Source organism: Gobio gobio, assembly GCF_949357685.1.
Source record: "Gobio gobio genome assembly, chromosome: 3".
Taxonomy (NCBI): domain Eukaryota; kingdom Metazoa; phylum Chordata; class Actinopteri; order Cypriniformes; family Gobionidae; genus Gobio; species Gobio gobio.
The window spans coordinates 28,816,850-28,840,155 of NC_137099.1; the positions used below are offsets into that span (position 1 = coordinate 28,816,850).

At 37.4% G+C, this 23,306-nt stretch overlaps 1 protein-coding gene across 6 annotated transcripts in view; it reads left to right on the top strand.

The window, feature by feature from the left end:
- bnc2 (basonuclin zinc finger protein 2) overlaps positions 1–23,306 on the top strand; it is a gene marked incomplete at its 3' end in the record, with an annotated part of 224,847 nt that overhangs the window by 198,590 nt on the left and 2,951 nt on the right. For 3 of the 6 annotated variants that reach the window (XM_079813042.1, XM_079813040.1, XM_079813041.1), the window contains one exon: positions 14,062–16,373. In XM_079813042.1, coding sequence (XP_079669168.1) covers positions 14,062–16,373 — 2,312 coding nt within the window. Of the gene's footprint in view, positions 1–14,061; positions 16,378–22,115; positions 22,190–23,306 lie in introns of those variants that run through there. The other 3 variants (XM_079813043.1, XM_079813045.1, XM_079813044.1) reach the window with 2 other exon arrangements.

A 23,306-nucleotide genomic window follows, 5' to 3' on the forward strand; every position in this document is an offset into this window, starting at 1 on the left:
GCAGCAAGCATGACTTGCTATCAGGTAGTAGGCCTCACTGGGCCTCCTTTAAGGCGAAGTTCCCAAGGTTAGGCACTTTCTATTACCAGTTATTTGCAGAATAGAACCTATGATAGTTTAGCTTACAGCTGGGGGTTACCCACCAGGAAGGCTCAGGTGCTCCCCTCACTGAGGGTTGTTTATGAGCACACAGCCGCCTGAGTCTGATCAGACGGTCGCAGGTCTCTCGTGAGGCCTACCTGTTAAATCAATCTGTAGGCCTGAACAAGGGCAGTTTAGAAAAGTTTAAAAATTACAATTGTTCAATGTTTTTGAAAGAAGTCTTCTGCTCACCAAGGCTGCATTTATTTAATAAAAAATGCAGTAAAAAAGTAATACGGTGAAATATTATCCCAATTTAAAGCAGCTGTTATCTATGTGAATATATAGTAATACGAAATTAAGTAATTTATTACTGTGATCAAAGCTGAATTTTCAGCATCCATACAGTCTTCAGTGTCACCTGATCCTTCAGAAATCATTCTAATATGCTGATTTGCTGCTCAAGAAACATTTATGATTATTATCAATGTTGAAAACAGTTGTGCTGCTGCTTAATTTTTGTGGAAACCATGATACTATTCAAACTTTTGTGGTAAGAATAAAAAAAGAGAGAAATTAATACTTTTATTCATCAAACATGCATTAAATTGATCACAAGTGACATTTATAATATAACTAAAGATTTCTATTTAATAAGTGCTTTATTTAATGCAAATAAATGCTGTTCATTTAACTTTCTATTCATCAAAGAATCCTGAAAAATAAATGGCATCATGGTTTCCATAACATTTTTAAGCAGCACAACTGTTTTCAACATTGATAATAATCATAAATGTTTCTTGAGCAGCAAATCCTCATATTAGAATAATATTTGAAGGATCATGTGACACTGAAGACTGGTGTAATGATGCTGAAAATTCAGCTTTGATCACAGGAATAAATTACACTTTACTATATATTCTCATAGAAAACAGCTGTTTTATATACTAATAAATGCAGCCTTGGTGAGCAGAAGATACTAAACATTAAAAAGGATGTCAGTTAGCACTGCATTATTCATATACTTTATTTGTCAATAAATACCTTGAGATGGCTTGAAAAACACACATGAACCATCTATTGTCGAAATCATGTGTTTCATCAGTCATAATTATTTTTATTCAGCTGCTGGTTCAGTGATGTGAATTCCTTTGGAACGTGATTACTTCTACGAATCCGTTTGGGACTTTCTGTGAGAGAGCGCCCTCCGGCTTCGAGTATGAATTAGAGTGTTGCACGAGAGTGTTAGCACTCCATGGTGTTCAGATCGCCTCGTTTTTGGATATGAATAAAATGGCAGGTCATGTATATTTTATTTTGTGTCTTTGAATTTAAATCTAGATTTATTCACATTGGCTTCTACGTAAACAAACCTGCCCGTGTAACAGACATAGGCCAGTAAGAGCGGTGCGACTAGACGCCGTTTCGAATCCCCCACGGAGCGGGCCGACTAGGACCGGTGAGACTCTGTAAAGTGCGGGGGACGAATGTACGTTTTATTAAAAGTGAACATTATTTAAAACATTATTATCTGTAATCCACAGCTTCAAACAGTCAGCCCAGGCTCATTAGAAAAACGTACCCGTGGTAACATTTTTGTAAAACGAAAATACGTAGCATCATGCATGTCTCGTGACAGTTTCAAAGTACATTGTCCAGTGAGTGGCGCTAAAAGCGTGTTCAGCTTTTTCCGAAACAGATAAACATGAATATGGTACGTTTTTATCATGTTAGTTTTGTACGTATCACCACAGTTCTGATTTGAAATGTCCAGTGAGTGCGCTAAATGCTTGCTCCATGACGTTTTGAAATAACTTTCCACCAACACTACACCTAAACCTACCCGATAGTGTTAACGAAAGCAAATGAGACATTAAAACACATTCATATGCATTCCATTTCAGCTTGTTTTCATTTTTGTTCTCTCGTCTTTGAGCTCTTTTATCGTGAGTCATGCTTCACGGAATTCGTAACCAAGCTCTCCACATCCCAAGTACTATTCTGTACCAGCTGAGCTACCGAGGAAGCTTGTTACAACAGAAAAGCGAAACATTTGGATCTGGTTAGTAAGTCCAAAATGTATTTTTTTTTACAAATCATGCACTATAATAAAAAGTGTTTTGAGATCATAACATAATATTGTGCAACGAGATGTGAAAACAAGCCTTTATTAATCGAAAAGGATTAAAAGTGCTTGCTGTTTTACTGCCTCTTTTGTTAATTTATGTTGGAAACTGCAGTAATATGTACGTATTGATACGTATTTTGCGTTTTGCAAAAATGTTCCCACAGGTACGTTTTTCCAATGAGCCTGGGTTGCAAACAGTCCTGAGTATGTGCATGGCAGTCTGGAGAGCGAGCTTCCTGGCGCATAGGGCTGGGCGATAAATTGATTTTATCGATTAACATGAATGTGTAGTTTACGTCGATTTGTTTGAATGAAAATCGGTTCTCTCTTTAATGCTCCCCTCTGGGCTCCCGTAGATCTGAATGGGCTCAGCTCTCCCTCCGCGCATTTGCCATAGAGATACACAAACAACAAGGACAGTGTCATCTTACAACATATAGTGTCATTCGTAATTGGTTCGGTTTTTCGGCGTCAGTCGCAAAACAAACAATACCCCGCTGCAAAGTGGGTTTGAAGTCTGAACGGAACCACGCTACTCATTTGAGCTGCGCTGCATGGACCGTTTATCAGCTCGGAGCAGTAATAGACAGCGCAGCGCGAGCTCATACACGGCCGATCTCGCGACACCGATATACAGGGCGGGGAGATCCAGTGAGAAAGAGTTTGAATTCACCACGGAATGAATAACATCACTTCTGTGAGATCTAGTGGAAGCATTCGGTGCAGAATTCTCTGTTATAAATCACAGATATCAGATCAAACAGCGCTGACGTGGAGACCAGGAGAAACCATTGAGCGAGGGGGCTCAGGGGTTTCAAGTTCAGGGGTTTCAATCCGCAAAGCATGAACATTCACCATGGATTTAATGTAGTAACACCACATAGTATTGTGGAAGAAATAGTAAAATGTTTTTTTTTTTTTTTTTTTTTTTTTTTTCATTATTCATCTCAGGGTTCGTACAACCTTTTGAGATTGAAATTCAAACACTTTTCAAGTGTTTTCAAGTGCTTCACACTTTTTCCAGCACTTCAGAGCTCTAAATATTATCCAATTTTAACGTTATTTTTAATGTGATAATTTGTAAAACTAAATTTTAAAGGTGTAGACCACTTTGTGGCAAACAAGCACTTTTAATTTCAAAAATACATGCAATTACCACAATAACCAGTAGATGGCGGGATAGGAGCACTTATTGACTTATTAGCCATTTCCACTCCCTAATATATGGACAAAAGTAGGAAGTCACAAAGTCTTTTCTTCAAATTGTGACTAAATTACCCAGAAACCAAGTAAAGAGCGCTCCTTTAATAGTCACTGTCGGTCAGTTCAGTGTGATACTATAAAAGAACAATGATAAACTATATTTAATTAGAGCAGAATAATACATTTTCCCTATACTTTTTTGCACATTACTGTTGTTAATAAAAGTTAATTTTATCTGCATATCAATTCATAAACCTTTGACTAGTTTATTCACATGCTGAAAGCTTTGGACCCCAGGTATTTGCTACCAAGCCGCAAATATTTTACAAAAACAAAAATATTTATTTGTCATCTGCAAATTGATTTTAAGCAGGAGAGAAAAATTCGATTTAAATCGTAAAATCAGATTTTTTTGTGGATTTTTTTTTTTTTTTAGGCCATATCGCCTATCCCTACTGCCCCCCTGCTCAGACGTTGGGAATCTTTTAAAAAGTCTATGTTCCTGATTGAGATTGCACAAGCAAACGTAATCTTAATTTTTTATATAAAATGTGGCATCCAGGATAAGCACAAGTACCACTTTGATGAACAATACAACACTCGCATCTTTCCTCTCTGTTCTAAACAAACACAGCGTCAGTGTGAGTTTGCTCCCACACATACGTCATTATATGACGTAAGCTCATGCTCCAGACTGCCATGAACACACTCAGGACCGATTGCAGAGGCAATGGATTACAGGTAATAATGTTGTAAGTAATGTTCAGTTTCTTACACAGGCCGTTTGTTTCGCTTCATAAGACATCAATGTATCGTCAGAAGACACAGGTATTCATTTTTTTTTTTTTTTGCCTGTTTATGCTTTTTTATTTTTACTCTCAAAGTAAAGGTAGCCATTGACTTGTATTAAATGAATCACCAAGGACCACGGTTTCAGCTAAAAATCTTATTTATATTTCTACTGAACAAAAAAAGATGCCTACATCTTGGATGGCCCGAGGGTGAGTAAATTAACAGCAATTTGAATTTTTGGGGTGAAATATCCCTTTAATTTCAATATTTACTCTCATAATCCAGCCATATGCAAAACATGCTGGAAACTAACAATCCACCACCCAGTTTAATTTATTGCAACAAAAATCATTTGTGCAGTCTCAATACAAATGGATTTCAAATTTTGGTGGATTAAAGTAAATTAAATTGAGTTTGGACAAAATGTATAGCCATTGTTTTGGTTTAGCTCATTTTAATTAAGTAATTTATATATATTTTTATTTTATTTTTATTTCATTTTATATATAATTTATGACATATGTGGATTTAGAATTCCAGTATTAACAAAGGCAAAGGTGCACTGTGATAAGCAGTGAGCACCCGGCCAGAAGGTTTGACTACCGTGTAACCACAAGAGGTTCTGGGCACTCAGTATTCTGAGCATACAATAGCAGGCCTATGTTGCATTTCTATAAAAAATCTTATGCATTTTTTGTGCATTAGAGCATATTGCAGTCACTCTTATTGTTCCCTGTGACATTTTACTTGTTGTAACTTCACTGCTTGGCCCAGCTATATTATATCTTACAGAAATAGTTATCATTCTTGGTGTGAACAGGCCTTTAGTGTTTGGTGGTTCAGATAGTGGACAGGGTTTGAACAACTGTTTCTGTGCTGGCTGGCATGTACTGTAGACAGACAGTTAGATGAAGCAATGCATGATGTTAATATTGTTTATTTTCACTGGAAGTAATTACAGTGTAATAATGTCTGCAGTGATAGACTGGCCTGTTTCTAGACCTATGTCTTCTCAAAACCCTAATACAACTTCTTATTATTCTTTTGATACCTACCCACAAAGCACTGGTGGTAATATCCACCCTTCCAGAGATATACTTAGGTCAATTACTGACATATATCTAGATGGGATGTTTAATGGGTCTGTTTAGCTGAACCCCTGGCCCATCCACATTACTTCCATTCATTCTTAAATGCATTTGAGTTTGTATGTGTGTCAGCAGTAAATAATGCTGTTGGTGACAGTCACAGCTATGTTTGCTGGGTCTGTGAGCTATATCTCCGGAGGCCTGAGGACAGGAATAGCTCAAGAGATGCTGCTGAAGCAGACAAGGGAAGGAAAAAGCCACCTCTGAGCTAATGGCCTTGCATCTTCCTGGCAGCATGTCAATAATGGCTCTTATCACATTAGGCAAAGAGTCCATTAGCTTATTCTCTTCGCCTGCATGTGCTGTGGCAGCGCCAGTTTGTACATAACCTCTCTAATAGTCTGTGTGTGTGTGTGTGTGTGTGTGTGTGTGAGAGAGAGAGAGAGTGGGGGGGTGCTATCTAGATTATTAATCCACAAAATGTAAAACATGTGGCTTACTTCACAGTCAAATTAGGATCAGAGAGAAGATTTAAAAATGTTTTGTTTGACCTGCAACCAAAGAGGCGTAGATTTTATTTAAAGCAAGAAGTTAGGTGAACGCATACATATCTTCTCTCCATGTTTTCATCTGATCTCCTTCCAGCTGAGCTAATCTTTTGAAGGTTACTCTTTGACTTCTTTTTAATAACAACAATATTATAAGAGCTTTTGAGTAAGAGGTGTAAGCACTGAAACACCTCCCAGTATCACATTGATACAAGACATGACAGCCAAGAAGCAAATTGTGAGCATATGTCACACCTTTTTTAAGCATTAGCAAGCAATCACTAGGGTGATAGAAAGAAGATGTGATATAATAAAGAATAATAATAATAATAAATAAAAAAAACACACACACACAGTTGCACCAAAGACCCTCAGACGGGACATTTCTCACGCACTCCCACTGTTCCCCCTACAGAACTCCATGTCCACCTAACATCTGCTTCCCAGATCAGCAAATCCCTTCTATTCCCTGACAGAAGGAGATCACATAAATCCTCCACTCGTTTCCCTCAGTCCCACTACACCTGAGTGTTGCTCCACATCACAGTGACTTGTGTTACAGTCAAAATGACAATGATGCAAATCCTTTGAACTTTAATACAACTGTATTTTAAAAGGTTCATTTGAATGACAAAACCACAATTACCAATTTATACTCTCTTTTAAGATCACATTCCAAATATATGTTTATGTTTTGTTTGTTTTTTTGCTACACAGGGAATCTATTACCAAATAAAATAATTATTCACAGTTTCTGTCACACTTGTATGAGGTAGACTTTTTAAATTACATCTATCAAAATGTCTGAACAGGAAAAATCCTCATGACTTTGGTCTGCATTGGATGTATTTTAGTCTGTTTTCTGCATTGAGAAAATGCTAGGCAATGCAATTAGAGTAGTTCTGTTCCAAATTATAGGGGACAAAAAAGATTGTTCACAGTGGGCCATGGGTGTGTGTGTATAATAGGCAACACCTTATTTGGACAAAGTCCACGTTTTTCGTTAGCTTGGTCAGTGTAGACTAATTTCCTCCAGAGATCACGAATAGTCATTTATGATTTTCATTTAGCAAGGAAATCTTCTTCTACATTTATTTCATGTGTCATCCAGCACAATGTCAGATAAACAATGTGTATTATTGGATGGCTGTGTCACACACCTCCCTAAAACCATGCATTTTTAGATATATTAGCACCATTTAACTGTGGTTTGCTATTAAAAAAAAACCCTCAAATTTGCATGTCCACATTTGACCATCTAAGAATAGAGAGCTCTATGATAATCATTATAGGCACTATTTGACCAATGAGAGTTATACAAGACTCTTATGAGCTCTCCCTCTGATGTCATGGCTCCAGGCACTGGGCTTTGACTGAGCCTTTCCCCCTTTTTTGCCACTTCCCTACTCAATTATTCATTGCTTAAAATAAAAAGGTCAGAAAGTAGAATACTGAGCAATTCATGGGTTCAAGACCTTCTAAGATCACAGGGAAACCTCTGCTTAACCTCCCTTGAAGTAGTGAACACAGGGGATGGAAGTGTTTTTTTCAGTTTTTTTTTTCTGGGATATGATAGCTACCCCTTGATCAATAGTGAATTCCTGTTGTGTCCACTGGGAGTCAGTGGATCAATGTGGTTCCCAGACCAATTGTCCATGGTGAATTAGATGTTTTAGAAATGTCAGTTCTATATTAGGTAGGAAGAAGCAAATGTTTGAAATGTGTTACTAGAATAGTTTGATCAAAATAGAAAATAAACAAATGAAATAGAATATATATATTTTTTATTAATATTTTATTTATTAAAATATTCAAGTAACTTAGTATCAAAAAAAAAAAAAAAACCTAGTGTGCTGCACAAGAGCTATTCTACGCATTTACCTTTTCTCACTCTGTGCCCACTGTAGAATATATTTCTTAGAGCTTAATGATCCCATGACTATGATAAGTGATGATTGCTAAAAGGACTGTATTCAGTGGCTTAATTTTCAGCTTGTAACACAAGACTGGGGGTATGTTAATATGATAAATGCATAACTGACTGATTTTTTTTATGCTGAGAACATTGGCATGGATATTTGGCCATCTTTTGGCTGTCCTCAGAGACCCTTTACAAAGCTCAAGCCTCCAGCATCATTACTGGGTTGCAGTAAGTGACACCAGAAGCAGTGAGATAAATACAGCCGTCACAGTTGACACATTTGCAGCATTTGCAGACTGCACCATGGATAGATGAGACCTGTGACTTAATGCTATAATTATTAACTAATTGTCTTTAACCTCACAAACAGTGTTCAGCCACATTATGTAAAGGAGTAAGGGATGTGTAATGACAGTGTAATCCATCACAGCGTTGGGGGCGTGGGGGACGGTTCTAATGAGATTTCATTTGAGTATGGCAAATCTGCAGAATGCATAGATAGAAGCCACATTAAGCTAATTGGGAGATGAGTGCCTTGGTGTAAAAGTGCTTCTAATGGCAGGTTTGTTACCTGACTAATGCAGGGGAGTTGGCTAAGGACCTGAAGCTGATTTGTGGGCACACATACTAATATTTTATTGTACCAGTCAAATCTAAATGTACCCTCTTCACTGCCTTTAGTTTTAGTTTTAATCCAGTATAATATTTCATGAATCAAGAATTGAATGCTCAAAAGGATATAGGTATGGGAAAAAGCTATCACAATAATGAAAGGTTCCTAAAGCTAACTAAAAGCACATTCTTTTCTCCAAGCAAAGCTCTAATCAACAGCCCTCTTTTCATCCAATCTTGAGTTTTTCTGTGTGTTTGAGTGTGGTTTTAGCTTTGGCTAACTTGGATCTAGATGTCTCTGGAAATGTAGGTGGGTGTGTTTGCATAGTCCATCTTAGGCCTTGTCCACACTAATACGTTTTTGTCTCTTTTTCTCTTAGTTTTGGCCTTGCGTCCACATTGAGACGCCGTTTTTGCATATGCTCTCCCAAGTGGATAAACCTAAAAATGCTGTTTTCGCATTGTAGTGTGGACTGTGAAATTATGTATATTTAGTCATGTGAGGCATATTGTACCCATAGATATCTAGGGTTATACCGGAATTGTTGTGCCTGCCATATGCTATATGCTAAAGATAAATGTTCCTTTGTACAGTCTTCCTATTGTATTCCTGCAAAGATGGCTGAAAATGTACCCGCAATTGCTGTCCATGCATATGAAAATGTGCATATATGAAATATCAATATATGGAATATGCTAATATAAAGCAAAAACATACACAAAACCTATTGGAATGATTCCATATGCAAATATATCTCATATACACTGAACAAAATTATAAACGCAACACTTTTGTTTTTGCCCCCATTTTTGATGAGCTGAACTCAAAGATCTAAGACTTTTTCTATGTAAACAAAAGGCCTATTTCTCTCAAATATTGTTCACAAATCTGTCTAAATCGGTGTTAGTGAGCACTTCTCCTTTGCCGAGATAATCCATCCACCTCACAGGTGTGAAATATCAAGATGCTGATTAGACAGCATGATTATTGCACAGGTGTGCCTAAGGCTGGCCACAATAAAAGGCCACTCTAAAATGTGCAGCAATAGTGTTCTCCTAGTGTTAAAAAAAACAGGATTACTGTCAGGATTTACTAAAGACACAAACTGACAAATTAGCACTGAAAAGACGTGGACAGTTATTTTTGCAGCTGAACTTATTGCATATGCAATACAAATTTATGGGAGGATAATATTTAAATGAATCATGCAAGGTTTACTAAGGTTTACGCTAGTCAATTTACTGTTATTTTGCGACATTATTTACCGCCCCAAAAAAGCATGTCTCAAACCAGATGCTAATTAATAGATTGCGAAATGATCCAGCTTTGTCTGTGTTCTTTAATTTGAGCATCGTCAGTAGATCATGAGCAGAACTTTCCACTCCCATTGGCACTTTTTTAAAATTGCGCTCACACACTAACTTGCCCTGTTTATTAAATCTGGCATATAGTATGGATTTTGCATATAAAAAAATTTAATGAATGCAAAATATGTTTTTGATAAATATATGGGATATATATAAAAGTAATTTCTGGAAAAAAAAGCATGTATGTTTCAAAATCGTACAGTGTGCACCCGGCTTAAGGAGGACTCAAGGATGCAGAGGTTAATGGGCTTTTTTATAAAAATAACCAAAACAAACAAAAACTACCCCCAAAGGGAAAAACAGTCACAGTATAGTAAGGCACAGTACAGAACAGTACAGTACAGAACAGTACAGAACAGTACAGTACAGAGCAACACCTACCGAGAAGCCATACACAACAGGAAACAACCACAGCAAACTGGCACAGGACTGAGAACACAAGGAGAATAAATAAGGAGGGTAACGAGGGAGAGCAGGTGGGGCAAATTAACCAATAATCCGGTAAAAAATAGGGGAGTGGGAGGTGCTACACCGAGCACAACATTAATGTTTGCGGCCGATGGTAAACAGGAGCTGCGTGCTACACAAAACACAACAACACACAGACAAAAGAGCGTAGTACCCAAGCAAAACTCAAAACCGCACACTCACACAGAAACCAGATGATAGGAGTGTCAGAGCTCTGTCACCAAACGAAGAAATAGAACCCGTAGAAGTAGAAAGAATAAAACCTGACCGAAGTGACATAACCCTGATAACTTAAATATGTAAAATAAATGTTCATAATGTCTCAAATTATTTTATATTAGCATTTTATATAAGCATACATTGCATATATGCTGTTTAAATAAACTTATTATATATAAATGAGATATATTGTTAACATATGGCTTTAACATACAGTCCTATATAAACATATATGTCCTGTATGTATACTAATTTTACTATAGGTATTTTATAGATGGTATAAACCTATATAAAACCAATATAAAAATGGTAATATAAGGTAACTACGTGGGTTCAGGTTAGGTTTTGGGGTAGGTTCAGGGGTAGTACCTAGTTATTGCTATAACAAGTACATAGTATGTACATGGGGAACAGGACTGCAAAAGTGCTACCGATTTTTCATATGTGGTATAAATCTATATCAAATCCTATAAGCATACAGAAAGAATGTTTGCATGTAAATTATGTTCTATACATTTATAAAGTTGCATATATAAAGTAGACATACGTATAAACCTATAAAAAAACCTTTCTAAAATCCTATATAAGCATACTGAATGTTTTCTCTGAATCATCTTGTGAACTTTTAGTATGTTTTACGCATGTGCAGTAAGGTGATTCATTTAAGCATTTTCAGATATTTCAATGCGGATGAGCAACTTTTGGAAAACGCCTGAAAACGCTGGTGTGGACAAGGATCATTTTGAAATGAAACCGCCGCTTTCAAATGTATCTGGATTAATTTAGACATAGCCTAACATTGGCCTTCCAAAGAGTGACCTGTATCGTGACAGCTGACTGGCCCCAGCATTTCTAAACTCCATTTGGTAAACATTACAGTCCAATGTCTTGCTTTATACTTATATGAAAAATGTGAATTTGTTTTTTGATAAACTCATAAGTGATACATGGCCACATTATATTCGTTTTAAAAGTGGCAGCGGTCCAAACAGTCAAAAGTCATTCCTTGCTCAACTTATAGATGCAAATGGCACTATTTGACCATTTATTGTGAGATAGTTAATAACAAAAGTAAAAAAAAAAAATAGTAAAGAAAACCCATTTTAGGTTCATTGGTTTTGAATTTGTAGCTTAACGTTTTGATATTTTAACAAAGAAAATTGCAAATTACCAACTTCACCTAATTGAACCATACAATATCATTATGAACTTGGACTATTTTTCAAAGATATAACATGCAACTGTAGGGCATTTAATCTACCCACTCCAAGTCTAATAGCACACACTGCACTGAAAATGGTGTGCCTGTGTGCACAGACAGAACACGTGTTATAACTGAGCCTGTGATTAGTGATTAAGATCAGCCAGTTTTTAGCAGTTTTTAGTTTTAGTGTAAAGACAGAAGGAATGTAATACATGTCCAGAAGTAAGAAAATAGACAGAATGAGAGAATTGCTCAAAAATTCCACAGTATTTATTTTTTTAAAGCATTTTTAGTACATCTTTTAGTTACTATTTAAATATTCACTTTGTAATTTACTTTTTCCCCCTTTACTTATATCAAATTGAAATACAGGAGTTTAAACCACTATGCCATATAAAATAATATTGTTGAGGCTGAAATTTAAAGTCTTACCTCCAGGCTAAACTCATACTCAAACACGGAATGAAAGTGTAAAATGTTTTTAATGTATATTTAACAACAAATACCCCAGTGACTATTGATGTGCTGTCTCTAAAGAATTTATCTTGCTAAAATTTCTGAGGCCATGCTGTTGTGAAACCATTCTGTATTCCCACCTCTCATTTTCTCTTACTATCTTCTTTTTTCTTCACTTTCTCTCATTCTCTAACTCTCTTACTCTCTTTAAACATTTATTCTCTGTCTGTGCCTTAAAGGCCCTTTGTGCTTTGTGCTGTTGATTTTTACAGCTCTTAAAATCCAGAGTAACCATTTATCATTCATAGATCCTAGCAGGCTGGGGCAGACAAAGCCTTGCCTTGTGTCATCTCTAATTGTCATCAGAACAGCCATTGCTCCCTTGATGTTGCTTTATTCTGTATAAATGGAAAACTGGATCATGTATGTGAAGAGCAAACAAAATGTATCTCCCCTTAAACTGGAAGTGCCATTTATAAACTTGCATGGTAGCAAGGGCAGAGTGGCACACTTTTGGCATCACAGCCTGTTGCAAATACCAATGAACATTTATAGACAATTTATAGTACATGAAAGGTTATGCCTGTTAATTTACATGACTTAAAAAGCCTGCTTAGTCACATGAAGATGATACCAGTGATAAAGCAATATATAACAGTTGATCTTCAGTTTTCAAACTTAAGTGCGGTTTAGGAACCACATACTTCAGAGTCAAATAATGCAGGTACAAGAAAGAGGGAACAGAAAACTAATTCACATATTTTATGTTTCAAAGTTACAAGCCTGACCGCAACACTAAAAGATATGGCCAAGATTCCATTCCCAGAATCTCTTGCCATATCTCAGCGTCTGGCAGTGGGCAAGTGTGCAAAGCTCAAACTGTTTTATTTTTCAGTGGTTAATAATACCATTACTTAGAACACTGGCCGAAGAACAAACTCTTTGGAATTGGTGCTTATTTCTCCTCCTGGAGCAATACTGCTCTCTCAAGATGGAAAATTCCCACATCCCATGGTTCCGTGTCTGCAAAATAATACATAAAATAAATAAAAATAAAAAACAAGGTCAGTTTTGGATTTGTTGAGATTTACATCATTCCATACTTGTGTGCCTGAAGGCAAACCGTATGTAAGTTAAACATGAGAGAAAGTATGACTTCATTAATATTTAATTTAGTTTGAGACATGCATCCTCTAAATTCCAATTAACATATATTCAGTTAATACTGATCTGCATCCTGCTTAATGAATGTAATGCAAGACTGCTGTCACCTCCAAGGCTTCTTCAAAGACATGGTTAAATAAACATGATCTGTTTGTTTTTCATGTCCACCATTGCAGCCACATAAATACATTTTTTTTTTAAATTGACTTATTTATTTTTGTGAAGTTGTGAAGCTTCCTTTTGATAAAATTACTTATTGTAAAACTACATTTGACACAATATTCAAAGCAGAGATATTCAAAATAAATCTAAATAATAATAATAATAATAATAATAATAATAATAATAATAATAATAATAATAATAATAATAATAATAATACTTTTATTATTACTCCCTTAATTGAAATAATCAGAGGATAATTGTGGGAGAGGCACCAAGGGTCACATCTTTCTCATAAGTTTTGTTCATTGTCTTACACCAAATTGATTGAGTCATTGGGACTAATAAATGAACACTGGTGGCTTTTATTTGTTGGCTGAAGACTGAAGACACCTAATGACTACATTTGCATGGTTGTTTAAGGAAAGAAAAGACAAAGTGTAGAGAGACCTAGATATTGTCAGTTGAGAACCATATTATCAGTCTTTATATATTTCTTCATGTGCTCTTTTGGGCGATATCCCCTTATCCTTACAATCCCCATCACCTCTATCTTCTCAGATAATATGTAAAAAAAGTATATATATTTTTTGTTGTTCTTTGTTGTTGTTTTGTTTTTTTAATCTTTTCTCTGCTATGGCCTCTAGGATGCTGCAGGCAAGGTTCTGGACCGATGGACTATAATGTCCCGGGAAGAGGAGATCATCACTCTGCAACAGTTTCTGCGCTTTGGTGAAACCAAGTCTATTGTGGAATTGATGGCCATCCAGGAAAAGGAGGGTCAGGCAATTACAGTGCCCTCATCAAAGACTGACTCTGGCATCAGAACTTTTATTGAAAGCAACAATCGCACACGTAGTCCTGGCCTTCTGTCGCACCTAGAGAACAACAGTCCCTCTAGCATTCACCATTTTGAGAACATCCCAAACAGTCTGGCCTTCTTGCTACCTTTCCAGTACATCAACCCAGTGTCAGCTCCCTTGCTAGGGCTGCCACCAAATGGACTAGCCATTGAGCAATCAGGTCTCAGAATGCGAGAGCCAAATCTACCCAATCAGAGTGAGCAGGTGGAGACCAGTGAATCTGAAGTGTCCCTCTCACCGTTTCGTAGTGGTCAGAGCCCAAGTCGAGGAGCAATGGGGACCTTACCCAATGCCATTGAACCTAAGACAGAACCCAACAGTGCTTCACCCATCTCTCCAACACCATCTACACAGCATTCCCAGCAATCACATACACCAACACAGCAACCACAGGGGCAGCAACAGCAGCAGTCAAGCACTCTGAACAACCACCAGATCCATCACCATTTTGAAAAGAATGAACAATCAAAAACCATTACACACTCTTCTTTCTCTTCCAAAATGCACCGTATGCGTCGTATGGGTGCAACCTCACGTAAGGGTCGTGTTTGCTGCAACTCCTGTGGCAAGACTTTCTATGATAAGGGCACTCTAAAGATCCACTACAATGCTGTGCATCTGAAGATTAAACACCGTTGTACTATTGAAGGCTGCAATATGGTCTTCAGCTCATTGCGAAGTCGTAACCGCCATAGTGCTAATCCCAATCCTCGTCTACATATGCCTATGCTGAGAAACAACCGGGACAAGGACCTCATTCGCTCCAGTTCTGGGACTGCCACACCTGTCATATCAAGTGCCAAAAGTGGCTTTAATATAACTAGCCCAGGGCGGCCACCACTAAGCTTTGCCACCCCTCCTCTTGACCCCATGATACAATCACCTCTGCAGAGCCCTCTTGTCTTCCCGTCCCTGAAGTCTGTGCAGCCAGTGCAACCTGTGCCACCCTTTTATCGCACACTGCTCTCTCCTGCTGATCTAGTTAGTCCCCCAGTCTCTCTGCCCACCAGTCCAATTTTGCCTTCCACAATCAACAGCACATCTTTGACGGACCAGCAACAGATGTTAGCTGCTAGCTCCCACAACATGGATGTATCTGAAACATCAACATTTTCTCATCACCTACCCACAACTCCCAGTACCCAAGATTCCATGACTCTCGACCCTATGCCTAAAAAGAAGCCTCGCAAATCCAGTATGCCAGTAAAAATAGAGAAAGAAGTGATAGATGTGGCAGATGATTATGATGACAAAGATGATGATGATGATGACGATAGTTGTCACCATCACCACCACCAGCCACCCAACATTCATAACAATGTCAATGGCAACTGCAACAACAACAATAACAGCAGCAGCAGCAGTCATCATTGTGGGGGTAGTGGACATCAGTCTCCATCACACGATGAAATGAGTCCCAGTCTAGCCCTTAGAGGCATGCTCCATCATGACCAAGAAGAATGCAGTGGGAGTCATGGGGGTAGAAGCCATGGCGATCTGCGTTGTATTGACAGTTTTACCTCTGAGGACCAAGATCATGAGCGTGACTTTGAAAATGAGTCAGAGACATCTGAATCCAAGATGCTGTACCGCGATGAGCTGATGGACACTGATGAACATCAGCCTGGCCTAGAGAGAAACCTGGATAAGGACCACCAAGGGGTAGAAGATGAGGGACACCTCCAGAAAGATTTGGAGAAACATAGGCATTCCCCACCTTCCCAACACCAGCCTGTTATCAAAATCAAGGAAGAGATCAATGATCCTACTTATGACATGTTTTGCATGGGTCAATATAGCCTTTACAATGGGGGTATGGCAGCTGCCGCTGCTGCTGCCGCCAGCATGGCGGCCTTACATGAAAGTTTCATCTCTTCTATGAGCTACGGAACAAGCCCACCGAAGTTCCACTCCCAGTCCCCTGAGGGTGATCTCTGCTCTAGTCCTGATCCCAAGATCTGCTACGTCTGCAAAAAGAGCTTCAAAAGTTCATACAGTGTTAAACTGCATTACAAGAATGTGCACCTAAAAGAGATGCATGTGTGTACTGTGGCTGGATGCAACGCTGCTTTCCCCTCCCGACGGAGCAGAGATAGGTGAGACAAATCACTTTAATATTCCACTGAAATCAATCTGATGTATGCTGAAATAAATATGATTACTGGTAAACATAAAACAGGCAGTTTTGATACACGTATATATTTTTTAAACAATAATGAATCAACATATTTATAATTCACTATACTATACTATTTTTAAGTGTATTATTTCAAATTGTGTCCATTTAAAGGTAGTTCTATCATGACCTCAATCTTTAATTTTTATATTTTATAAAGTTAGCATATATATAGACAGGTATACTGTGTGGAGAACCTGTTAAATCTTCTTTCTTGCTAGTTTGAGGGGGGACAAATTATGAAAAAAGATGTTAACAAATTATGCATTAACAGGAAGAATGTGTTGATTGTACATTTCTGCAGACACTTATTTAATGCATTAATGTGCTGTTTACCTATACTTGCTCACCTGTCACACACAGGTAGACATGCATACATTAGCAGAGGCTGCAGCTTGTCAAACCGCTGCATTCATTATCGCATCAGGAGGTGAAGGTTTCTCCGACTGCTAGTTAACACATTTACCATAAACAGTCCCAGAATACATTTATGCTAGAGGGCAGGCAACAAATGGATCTTCAGTCGAATGTAGACTTTCCAAAGCTAATTGTTTTGGCTCTACAAATAAAATGCATTCTTAAATGCTATACAAGTCGGCCATACCATAGGTGGCATAAAAGTCACTATTGCTATAATTTAGCAGAAAGTTACACAAATTTGTTTCATTTAGTGCCCCTCTCATATACTCATACTGTAGGTCAATGTATGCAGTCTTTAAAAACTGCTCCACCTCAAGGAAGTCCATAAATAGTAAGAATATATTTTGTTTCAAAATACAGAAATGTAAAAAAGCTTGATAGACATGCACATTCAATTATTAGTCCCTCTCAAGTACAACATTCACTGTTGTGCAGTGAGACAAAAGCATCTATCCTTATTTTGTTGCCAGAGGAGCAGTGCATGTCAGAAAGAGCTCTCTAGACACAGTCAAACACTCTAAAGAGAGAAAAAATAAACCTCATCCATCTCATTCACTCCAGAGGAAGGACAGATAAGAGCCTGTCTATTATCACCCTCTCTGGTCACAAGTGACCGTTTTATTTAGATAACAAATGATTGAAGGCATGTTAATTTGCATGTGTGTGTGTGTCTGTGAATTTGTGAGTGTGTGTGATACCTTACCTACTTAACCATATTTTGATAACAAATTTGTACACAGAAGTGAGCTAAACCTGACAAAAAAACTCAACCAAAACCTCAGTTTGAGTATGTCCTCATTTGTAAAAAGTAAATGCATGTTATTTAATTATTTATTTGTTTGTTTATTGTTTAAATGCAGAAGGTTTTATAGTAGAGTTAGTGTGTGGGTTAGGTTATAGTATCTAAAACTAGCTGCATATAAAACCCATAGAAGTCGATGCAATGTCCCCATTTAGATAGCTAAGTAAATGTGTGTGTGTGTGTGTGTGTGGTTCAGGTATTCCCTAAAATATAGGGACAAAATGTCACAACAATGATGGCAATACCAGAAATCTTTTGTCTGCAGAAAGTTGTCTGTGATGAGTAGGTTTAAAACTACTTAGATACTCCTTAAGGAATAGAATGGACAATTTGTACAATATAAAAATGTGTTATGTTTATCGAATGTCCCTATATAACATGAAAACCCTACATTTGTGTGTGTGTGTGTGTGTGTGTGTGTGTGTGTGTGTGTGCGTGTGTGCGTGTGTGTGTGTGTGTGTGTGTGTGTGTGTGTGTGTGTGTGTGTGTGTGTGTGTGTGTGTGTGTGTGTGTGTGCGTATTCATTCCACTTTACTGGAGATTACAAATGAAAATGAAGATGTACCCAGCCCCGATATCTTCTCTGCATTTTTTGAGTTCCTGTGAGTGGTGGCACCTGTTCCCAGCCATGTTTGTTCATTATTACACTGTAAACATCATTGGTGACAGAGAAGAGTAGAGTGCTGAGTAGTGAGATGTTTGTCAAGCACTGCTGTGTGTTTTTATACTGAGGTGCTGCATTAACTTCCAACTGCCTGTGGAGGGAAGCCCCCCTTTAAAAAAAAAAAAAAAAAGTTTATACTGAACATTTATGGAGCAACAGATTTGTGTGAAAATAAATGATAAAAGTGTTTTTTTTATTACTTTTTTTATCGTTTAAATGTATGAGGTGGTGAGGGGGCAAAATTATTTTAAAAAGTAAAGATTCTGAAAGCATTAGATATCCTATAATAATTTAATATAGATTTACAGTAGTAACAATAAATTATATTTTACTATATGATATGATTCATGTAATATTTTTAAATATGATGGTTTCATTATAAATATGGTGATTATCTCTAAGGTGGACACCCAGCTTAATATATGATATTTACCATCTGAATCTAATCATGCCAACAAATGGAAAAGTCAGGCAGCTATTTATTATCATGTTAATTATTGTGCCTTTTACCCCAAATACCATACATATTCTTCCGTTGTTGAAAAACTTTTGCTTTAATTACCTTGAACAAAATTGAAAATCCTTAAGAAGACATTTGTCTCAAAATCTATTCAATAAAAATCTATTCAATAATTTTAACGATTCTCATTTGCTAGCCTACTAAATCTACAACATTAAAAACAAAAACGATCACGTCAAGGATCAGCCAAATTTCCACGTGCGTCTTGAAAAGCAGATGTTTTGGAAAGTGCTACAGCAAGTTTTTGTGCTATGTAGTGGTTTAGAGGAAAATAACACCAAAGGCGTCTTTTACCCTGGGTAGCCTTTAGCATAATGACTTTATAAACTGTTTATATTTATATACCATACCAACTGTACTATCAACTTACATTACCAATATTTTTCATAAATTTAATTTCATAATTAAAGAATTGAATGTTTTACAATCATTTACAACTAATAGTTTTTAGTAATTTAATAATTTGAATAGCCTACTACTTTATAAACTCACATTAAACATCTTATCTTCCAACATTCTAATTAAATGTATAAATAACAAACTGGAATGATTTAAAAAAAATTGTTGAATATCAGTTTGAACATAGATGGCTTTAAAATTCAAATAACAAATGCTAATGTGGCATCTAAATTCAGTGTTAAAAGACTTCTCTACACTGACTTTTAAATGAGTTCTTGACATCCCTGAGTTGGAAGTCAATTTGATAAATTGCATCCTGTTCAGGTATCTCAAACAAGTATCCATCTCCCCTTTAAAATGAATAAACATTGGCTTGAGGTTTCATTTATGAAAAGATAAAAAAAGAGTTTCAGGGATGTGGCCGGATATTACTACAGCAGGTACACAACATTTATTGTTGTTGTTGTTTGGAGCCAAAAATTTTTCTGTAATTTAACATCATTGCATGTTACTAAATGAATTTTAGCTTAAAATGATCTTTAGCATGAGTTACATGGAAGTAAATAAAATTGCATAGTTATGTAAAGGGTTTGCAGGTGGAGAGAAACAGTGTGACCCCCCCCCCCCTTCTCATTCATGTATGCATGTATGTATGTATGTATGTATTTTCTTGTTATGTTTTCCTCTCTTGCTGAGTGATGATGACCCTGAGTGTTTGCCTGTTCCAGATTCCCATGGTGTGCTAATATTCAGTCTACAGTCTCACACAAGCCAACTGTGGTTAGGGAGAGTGAAGGTTAATTCTATCTCCCCATTCCTCTCCTCTCTTCCTGTGGCGTTGAGACATATGATGTCAGGCTTAGAGAATTCATCTCTTCAAACTATGACTAAACTTTTTCATTTGTGTTAGCTGTTTCTTAGCTGCTGCAATGATGGCCTTGAGATAGAGAAAGTGATCTAATCTTCAGCTGCCCACTGCACATTAGAGGAAAAGATAAAGACAAACAAAGCACCTCATCATCTAATGTGACTCTCTTTCCCTTTGCAATTGAGTATTACAACTCATTTCACAAATGTGCACACTTGGCAGGAACCGAAAGGGCCATCAAATCCTAAAGATGATTAACATTCTTAGGACAAGACACATTAAGAGCCATACCTCTCTCCTCTGCAGAGTAAAAAAAGGATTCTCAGGAGAGGCTGCCTCAAGCTTTGGGCAAATTGGTTTGGCTGCTACATTAGAGGTCGGAAGGGAGGGAGAGAGAGCTGAGGAGGTGTTGGGGGAGGGGACAGAGGGGCATAACTTAGTTGTGGCCTGAAATGAGGTTGCAGGGGAGAAGGAAATGAGGCAGAAAGGCTTAACCTGATAAATGAAAGGGTAGACTCTCTACTATGGAGTGTTAGGGCTTGGGCTTTGTGTTGAACTATTCTTAGTCAAGCTAAGTGAAATGTACTACTTGCTTGGAATTCCATTAAAACTTGGAATGTCACCATAAAACATGGAAACCTAACGTGTGTGTGTGTGTGTGTGTGTGTGTGTGCGTGCGTGTGTGTGTGTGCGTGTTCGTATGTGTGTGTGTAGGCTACTGGTTTGACCTACATTATGAGGACCCAAAGTCACACCCATTGTGGCGTGTATTCAGGTTTTAGGCCACGCCCCCTACATTATGAGGACATGCCGATGATTATGTTTTATTAACAAAGTTCGGGAGGAACATGTTCAATTTGCCTAACCAATCAGCAAGAGATGAGGCCTATATATATATCCATAGCTGACTCGCCTATGTTCCTTGACAGTTTTCTGGATCCCACCACCACCCCGTCTCCTCGCCTGGTTACTACCCTAACCAGAGATACGGGAGGAGTACTCTGGGTTTGGGCCACAAGCTCTGAGCCCTCCCCTCAACAGCATGCCAAATACGCATATGTTTTATTCTATCTGATTATTAAGTGCGAACGTACTTAATAACAATTTTAAAATGCAGAAAGTTTTTACTTTAGGAGTAGGGTTAGACTAGGGGATTGTTAGCTCAGTATAAAAAACTAAAAAAAGCGTCTATGGAATGTCCTCATAATGCTAGGTGTGTGTGTGTGTGTGTGTGTGTGTGTGTGTGTGTGTGTGTGTGTGTGTGTGTGTGTGTGTGTGTGTGTGTGTGTGTGTGTGTGTGTGTGTGTAAGTGAATGTAATGTCAAGTCACCTTTATTTTTATAGCACTTTATCCAATAGAAATTTATTCAAAACAGCTTCACATAATAAGCAACAGAGTTAATGATAAAACTTCATCAAATATGTGTAACGTTGTGGCTATGGAATGTGTAATCATTATGTTGATGGAATGTCCCCATAAAACATGGAAACCTAACGTGTGTGTGTGTGTGTGTGTGTGTGTGTGTGTGTGTGTGTGTGTGTGTGTGTGTGTGTGTGTGTGTGTGTGTGTGTGTGTGTGTGTTGCCAATTAGTTATGAGCTTAGAGCTTATGAGCAGTGTGAGGGTGCAATTTTGAGGTATGGTCACATGCTGCAAAAGGAGCCGTCGACTTAAGCATCATCAGCTGCATAAGAAAGAAAATCAGTCACAATGAACAAGCTCTAAATAGTTGCAGTGAGTTATTCAAAATAAAACTAGTTGTCCCCTTAATTTTAAGATATCATTTAAAATAGTTAACTTCTTCCTATCAGAACTGAACTGGTCTGATATTGTATAAATACAAACAAAATACAGTAATGGTCATGTGAACACAGGCATTAATCAGTATGCTGTTTTATTGAATGTTGATGATGCTTTGGTGGTCCACTCCAATATACCTAATATCAACAGAAAGGGTCCCTCTATTGAATTTATTTTTACTTCTTGCAGGAGAATGTCGGATAGGGAACTAAATAATTAAAGAAAAGGGACCCTTTTTGACTGCATCAACCATGGCACTGCTGGTAAGCTCTACAATACATTGTACAATCCATTTATCAGTCAAGTTTAGGTGACTATTTTAGTTACTTTTAACCCTTTTGCATGGCCTGGGATCCATGTGGTCTTTTTTATTTTATTTTCTTGTATCTACATTACTATTGATTTTAGACAGAACATGTAGTGAGCACTTGTAGTATGGCACCCACAGAGGCTCAGTGCACACACATACCTTGGTGGTTTTATTTTGGTTTTGTTACTACATGTACTAGCCAATGTTGCTGTGTTTTCCATGACACTGGAATATTTGTTTAGTTGTTAGTTGAACTTAATGAGGATTGACATATTACATAGTCTAATATTTGAGGGACTTTTGAGCAGTTGTCTAGAGGCAGATCAAGTTGTAAGAAAACAAATCAAGGTTTAGATTAATTGGTGCAAAGTCACTTTCTCTTGCTATGTGTTATGTGATCCTGGATTGGGGTGAGAGAAAGCCCATCTTTATTAAAGTGAAGCCTAAATGAACAATATCCTTATGGGTCTCGATTAAACTACCTTCAGGAGTGAGTAAACGTGCTAATGCTATCCAAGTCTGAGCTAATATGCTATCAAGTTTCCCTCTATTATTGCATTACCACAGCTCGAATCAATTGATAAACTCCCATTCAATGTGGTGGAGTATTTAATTGAGTCAGAGTCAATTGCATTTGTGCATGCCTGCAGACATGCTGACAGGAGTAAACACTTTAGCAGGATACTGTCTAAGCTGTGTTAGAGTTATTGAACTCTGATGTGTCAGAAAGTAGTGTGCTTTAACACACATTCATGCAGTCACTCAAATAAAAGCATGACAATGCAGGAAATATATTAGATAGATCCCGAGTATAGTTTATAGATTGATCCAGAGTATAGTTTATAGATTGGAGTAACCTGTCAACATAATTGACTACGTTGATTACGCACTGTTTATGTTCATCCCTAATCCCCTGTCATGTTTCACACAAAACAAAACTCTAGAGCAGATGCTAATGGCTAGTATGGCAGCACCGCTTAATACGGTTGCGTTCATATAGTGTTTTGTTTTTTACGAGCATGACAACCCTATTCAATAACCGAACTGACACCTGCACATTTTCAGGACTC